The sequence below is a fragment of the Dryas octopetala genome, chromosome 6, assembly GCF_963921425.1.
Source record: "Dryas octopetala chromosome 6, drDryOcto1.1, whole genome shotgun sequence".
In the NCBI taxonomy this organism is placed as follows: domain Eukaryota; kingdom Viridiplantae; phylum Streptophyta; class Magnoliopsida; order Rosales; family Rosaceae; genus Dryas; species Dryas octopetala.
Window position 1 is genome coordinate 12,316,866 of NC_141371.1, and position 7,009 is coordinate 12,323,874.

General features: G+C 35.8%; 1 protein-coding gene across 2 annotated transcripts; it reads right to left on the bottom strand.

The window, feature by feature from the left end:
• Positions 1–974: 974 nt before the first annotated feature.
• LOC147282452 (P-loop containing nucleoside triphosphate hydrolases superfamily protein) lies at positions 975–5,986 on the bottom strand. 2 transcript variants are annotated; one of them, XM_086248842.1, is made up of 7 exons: positions 5,612–5,986; positions 5,445–5,522; positions 5,213–5,354; positions 5,013–5,083; positions 4,393–4,489; positions 3,297–3,514; positions 975–1,399 (listed from the first exon to the last, which is right to left on the bottom strand). In XM_086248842.1, exons 1-7 carry the CDS (start codon positions 5,888–5,890, stop codon positions 1,166–1,168), a joined length of 1,119 nt encoding a protein of 372 aa, XP_086104968.1. In that variant the 5' UTR covers positions 5,891–5,986; the 3' UTR covers positions 975–1,165. The 2 variants fall into 2 exon arrangements, with proteins under 2 accessions (XP_086104968.1, XP_086104967.1); XM_086248841.1 differs by having other exon boundaries at positions 5,013–5,095.
• Positions 5,987–7,009: the final 1,023 nt, after the last annotated feature.

Here is a 7,009-nt window from a genome sequence, read left to right on the forward strand (position 1 = left end):
TAACTTAATTAAAAACCCTAAACCACTACCGATCTTAGTCTAAGAAAGACTCATAAAATGAACTGGACTCTAAGTCTCCCTAATTTATATGTTTTTTAATTTATATAATACATTTCTATATAAAAACTAATTAAAAATACCCTAAACCCTAAACCCTAAGAATAATATAATACCATATCCTAAACCTTAGGGTATAGGGTATAGGGTATAGGATATACCATATCCTAATATTATACTATATTATACCATATTCAAAACATTTCTATAGTTATATACCAACTATGAATTAGTCTTAGGATATACGGTATAGGATATAAGGTATAGAATTTAAAAAACACAATAGGATTTAGGGTATGAGATATAGGATATAGGATTTAGAATTTAGTATATAGTTTTTCAACTATGAATTATATATATGAGGTATAAGAACTTATAAAAATATATCATTCAACATTTTTACATAATAAATATATGATTCAATTGAAATAATTATATTAATTATATTATATATTTATATACCCAGTTTGGTTCAGTTTACCGACGATTCTAGACTTTGGGAACCGAAACCAAACCAACCTTCCCGGTTCGGTTGGACAAACTAGGGTCTCAGTTTCAGTTACCCTTCGGCTCGATTTTTTTCGATTTCGATTGCCCCGGTTTTCCGGTCAAACCGACCCAACCCTATGGGACTGCCATCAACCTAAGAAATTAATATACTAAAATCCAATTAAACAATTTACACCAAAAATTCATTCAAATTATCAAATCCCTCATTTTAAATTCATACATCCAAATGAATCCTCGGTGTTTTTCACAACTTGACTACACATGGGTTTATTCTAGTCACATTTATCAAACTTTAGATTGACTACAACCATGGAGCCTGCTTTAGAGTGTGCATAAATATGAACCATCCAACCAATATGGATTCTTGAAAACTCTATGAAATATGGACAAATTTTCTCAACACGACAGAAACAAAATTAAGAGATCACTAATACAGATTACTCAATATAATACATGTTATATTACAGCAGAAACATGTCTTTGGGCCAAAGGACCACATATACAAGTCTATCTTTCAAGGGTTATGGGAAAGAAAAAAAAAATTAAAACAAAGAGGGCCTCATGTAAGAAAAAGAGATTTCATGAAGGTAGATTAGCATCAAGGAACATCATCAAGGATGAATGGACCTAACTTACCTGTCCTAAATAAGGTAAGAAACTTCTTTGATACCATCAAATGAGCTTCCGGTCCCTTGTTAGCTATCCTCAATGCCTTCTGCAGTGCTTCAAATTGCTGATCTATAAGCACCTCCAAGTCACTTGCATCTTCTACGTTGCCATTGAATTCTGACAGAGTTGAATACAGTGCTCGTTGTACTTCAGTTACAAGATCCTGAAAAGCAACATGAGCAATACTAGGATTGAATAAGGTATAAAATATCACAATATATTAGCAAACCTGTGAAGAATTAGAATGATCTGTTATTGTGGATTAATGGGCTACTCATCATATTTTTTTTCACTTGTGTCATTGGTGTTATTGTGAATTAGTGTTATCTTCCACACCTTATCTTGCTCCTTTTCGTTTTCCTATTTTGGCCAAGTAACGTTTTAAAGGGCATAGTCTTGACAAGCCTGTGCAGAAAGGTGGACTTACCACCAAGCTTCCCCGATAGGAACACCTTGTCTTACCATTTTCTTACCCTTAACATCATCTTAACCACAGTACATTTTGAACTAAGTTATCCATGTTCAGTAAGTCATCTCTCCTTCCCTTATTTATGATCATCCACTATAAACAATTTCTCATTTCTTATTGTGTATATAGAAAGACTTGCCGTGCAAAAAACAATAAAAGAATTAGAAAAAATTATCCCAAGATAACTAGCATCACTATTCAATTATGCATGTTCGAAGTAAAATTGCCGGTGATTTTCTCTGCCTAACATGTGTCTACATTTCTACTAAGCAATCCAAACTCAAAAGTTCAGCCACAAAGCGCAAATGGCACAGCAACAAGTAACTTTTACTTTTGATTCCCTCTATTGAGTAAATTACACCAACCTCCCCCGAGGATTAGTGAAATTAAAGAAACCCCCCTACAAATTTCAGAAATTATACAAAGCTCTCTTGTTATTGTAGATTGCAGAATGATTTTTTAATGCTTGACATACAGTTTTCAATGTTAAGATTGATTTTGATAACAATTTTGGTATTGAAGGTAAAAATTTCACCTTTAATAGGTTATTGACAGAGTTATGGAGAATATTGATCTATATAATAATTTTTTCAATTTCATAATACCTTGAGGGAGGTCCATGCTACTCTTCCTTTCATTTATTTATTTTTCGTTTTTGTATATTGTATCGTAAGCAAGAAAAAAAAGCTAAATGGCTGTCCATAGTGTCATTACTTCTCCTATTCTCTTTGAAACACTAATTCTCAGGCACAAATTTAATTTACGGTTATATGGAAAGTTTTGTGGGATCATAGCATTGACAGGAGTAAAGTCATTATACTCGGATGTTGACAATAAATCTCATACATGAATCATCAACCACGACATACTTTCCTAGTCATTAAACAGAACATTATTTTAGTCCAGAGGCCCTCAAGTTAAACACCCTGTGTTCTGATCAAACACCAATACTAAAGTTAGATTCCTTTTTCTTTTTATTTTCTGATAAATCTGAACATACATCCTGCATAAAGGCCTAAAGGGTAATTAACAGAACCTCGGTGTATACTTGCTTGGAAAGAAAAATCCTACGTAAAGGACTTCTTATATTGTGAGATTAAAGAGTAAAGAAAGCCCCACAGAAAAGCATTCCTAGAATCCTAGTTCATGAAATTAATTTGTATCATGTTAATCTCAAACCATTACCAAATATCTTCAAGGAGCAGCTTAAAACATAAGATATAAAGCAAGGGGCACAAAAAGTACCATAGAAAGTTATATTTTCATAGAGGATTTATAACATTGCAAAAATTCAAAAAGTTGACACAATCAAGAACATGGACAGAACAACCAACCACAAGGTTAACCAAGTAAACTGGCCTGATTAGATACTATACACTAAATAAAGTATAGCTATCTCGTAATTAAAATGTTTTAAACATATAGGATGGCGATTAAACAAAAAAAAGAAAGAAATCCTGGGGGCATTGGGCATTCTGATAGTGTTAAAAGTGAAAAAGCATTAGAAGTTTGACACTGTAAGCATTAAAGTTGGAGTCTCATTAAGCATTGTGCATAAAAATAAAAATGAGAATAGAGCAATCTCTGCTACCTCGATGTACAGCACACCAGAATTATCCGGAAGCTTCCTCCTCCTTGGTCGAAGATTTTTAAGACTATGGTCAACTTTTTCCTCAGCTTCATATTGAATCCCTTCCATTCTCCTATTACTTGAGTTCTTCCAGTGAAGAAAAGTCCCTCGCATATTTAAAACTGCAAGTAAGTATTGAGCAATTCGTTCCTCCCCTACCACTGAATCTTTAACAGACCCTGCAAGTTCATTGATAAAATTATCGGGTTCAGTAAGACACGGTACACTGTAAAAACTAACAAACATCCTCATCACCCAAAAAACAATGGCAATGAAAAGCCCTCAGATGCCGACCTATAATTAACTATATCTATATATCAGGAACAGAGGATTCTGGTTTCTAAAAGAATCTTCAGAAAAGTTAAATGATTCATCCCCATCTCAAGACGTAAATGATATTTTCATTCTTCCATTTACACATGGAAGTTGGAATTGCCTCGAAGTCTGGTATTTAGCTAATCAAACTTTAGATCAAGATGGATCTTGAACTTTATAGATAGGCAGTTTGACCCTAACCTTAAAATTTCCTAAAGACTTGGCCATCTCTACATTGTATCCCACCAGGCCACCATCAAAGAAATTAAAATATCATAAGTGCAAATTAAATTAATACCTCCAATGCTATAATCAATAACCGTTGCCAAGTACATCCCAAGATAAAACCTGCTAAATCTTTGTCACTTTATCCAGCACCATATTTCATGGTAATGATATTAAAGCTCCAAACCTTTGGTATATGTTTCCACAAGTTTCTACATATTTCCGATTTATTTAATCTTACCAAACACTGCCAAACCATTCTTACATTTCCAGACCAATTGACAGGGACCTAAACGAAAATTTATTCCTTGCACTAGAACTGCAATTTTCATTTACTGCACTAAACTAGTAACTACAATTTAAATGTCAATACATCAGTAATTACACTAGAATTGCAAAAAAAAATAAATAAATAAATAAATTCAAAACATTTCAAATGTCACAGTAAATACTAGAGCAAACAGAACCAAAAGAAATTCATAAGAAATTTCAGAGAATTTATCTGAAGAGGATAGACCTGTAAGAGCTAGCTTTAGCCCTGTCTCTATGTCTGGAATACTTGGAACCAATACACCTGGAGTGTCAAGAACATATATGCTAGGCTGATGAGCAATCTGTACATAAACAATTCGGAAAAGTTAGGGGGGAAGGCAGAGAATTTTCCATCACCAAATAAACAAGATAAAGGAAATAGAGGAAGACAGAATTATAACAAAAATATTAGAAGAAAAACAAAACAAAAATTAAGAAAAAGATAGATACTTAATTATTTGGTTTTAAAGATGAGAAGGGTCACAGAGTGTATTGTCCACAAAGAGACATAAAATAAGAGAGGAGAGGATGGTGACTGCTAGTCAAGACCTTATGTCTTTGTCATACAGTGTGCAAATACATTATCTTATAAGAAAATCCATCATTATAAACTACATATAAGTGAAACAAAAATGTCATGCCAGTGAGAATTTTGGTAAAAGATAAAAAGTCAGTAGCGAGGCATCTGTGTTGCTTAATTTCTAACTAAATTTGTTTTCCTATATCTGCAACATTAAGAGAATTTCTTCACTAATTTGTCTGTATTTTTCAATTTGGCATGAAATAAATAGGGAAAAGGAAAATCAAGAACAAAAATGACCCAACCTTGAATCCAGCAATATCTTGAGTAACACCAGGCAATGGACCCACTGTAGCTCGCTTCATCTTCGCCTGCACTATGAAAGAAACTTGAAAACTGTCATTCTTCAATGTGCATTGCCTGAACTGGATGCAATATTAACAATTCAAACTCTTTTCCACCGAAACAGGATTTCTTGCAACAGCGTCTTACATTAAGAACTTACCCGGAAAGCGAGACGACGCAATCCGATGAATTGAATTAATCAGAGCTGATTTCCCAACATTCGGAACGCCAACTACCATAACAAGCAGAGTAGGTTCCCTTGAAATCACCTCCTTCAGTTTATACTCCACCAGCTCAAGAAGCTACAAATTAACCCAGACCCAGTTCACAATTTAGTGCTTGGAAACCAAAAACAATATAAATTTCAATTCTTCAAACAAAAAATTAAATACCTTGGAAACAGAACTCTTGCTATGTGCACTAATGGGAAGGCAATCCTGCTTGGACGATTCGAAAAAATGAGTCCATTTCTGCTAACCAAACACCAAACCCATCAAGAAATCGATAACAACAACAGCAAATAATCAATCAATCAATCAATAAAAATTATTAACATTACGTGCATGATATTGGGGTTGGCGAGGTCCTTCTTGTTGAGGGCAATGACGGTGCGTTTGGAGCGGAGCTGGGGCTGAAGGTCCTGGTTGGCGGAGGACAACGGGATGCGAGCGTCGCGGACCTCGATGACGAGGTCGGCGAGCTTGAGGCGGTCGCAAATGGCGCGCGTGGCTGCGGCCATGTGGCCCGGGAACCAGTTGATGCGTCCGGCTCCGGTGATGAAGCTCATATCTCCCAACCCCATACCCATCTTCCCCAATTCCTTTAACCCTACTCCCATTTCTCTACAGAAACAGACCCTGAATTGAGTTCAGGTAGCTTTTGCTGAAATGTTGATGGTCTCTGCGTTTCAGTGGCACTGAGGAAGGCTTAGGGTTTAAGCCCAGGTTTTAGATTTTGTCTTTAGAATGGTGACAGATATTTTAAAAAGAGGTTTATAGTCCTTAATACCGAACAATTAACCTGGGCGGCTGGGCCAAAAAAATTTTCTTAACTCTATAAATTACTTGCACCCATCAATATAAATTAGACTGCCGAGTTTGGCAGCAACATCTGCAGTTATCACTCGATTTTTTTTCTTAATTTTTTACTTGAATCTTAATATTAGCAGAATTTATAAGGTTTTGTTATGATATGTTTTAGAGAATTTATTGGTTAAATATTTAAAGTTAATATTTTTTTATTGAGAATATGTATTGAATCTATAGTGTTGTAATTACGCATATGCACAGTAAATTGTAGATGCAGTTAACAAATGCATATACAACTGCTGAGCGTTAGGCGATAATTTTTAGAGTTAATTACATATATATACCTTAATTATACATTACTTATCAACTGGGTACCTCTGGTTCAAAAACTTTCATTCGGGTACCTCAACTTCAATATTTCGTCAACTAAGTACCTCCGTTAATCTGATCGTTATCTGCATACGTGGCGCTGACGTGGCACACGCGGACCCCACCATTAAATATTGACTTGGCATTTAAAAATAGCCACCTAAACCAAAATTAATAAAAAACTAATAAACCTTTAAAATAATATAAAATTTAAAAAAAAAAAAAAAAAAAGCCAACCCCCACCTAGCACCCTCCTTCCTCCCCCACCCTTCCCCCACCCAGGCCACCCCCTCCACCTTCCCTTCCCCTCCCCTCCCCTCCCCTCCCCCCCAAACCCAGGCCACCCCACCCACCTCCCCCACTCTTCCCCCCCAAACCCAAGCCACCCCCTCCACCTCCCTCACCCCTCCCCCCCAAACCCAACCCTCCTGGCCCGTCGCACCCCCCCTCCTACCTAACCCCAACCTCTCTTCCACCCTTTCCCAAACTCTCCCAAACAGAAACCAAAAACTCATTGCCAAGATTGAAAAAATTAATTATTTAAGGAAAACCCATCAATC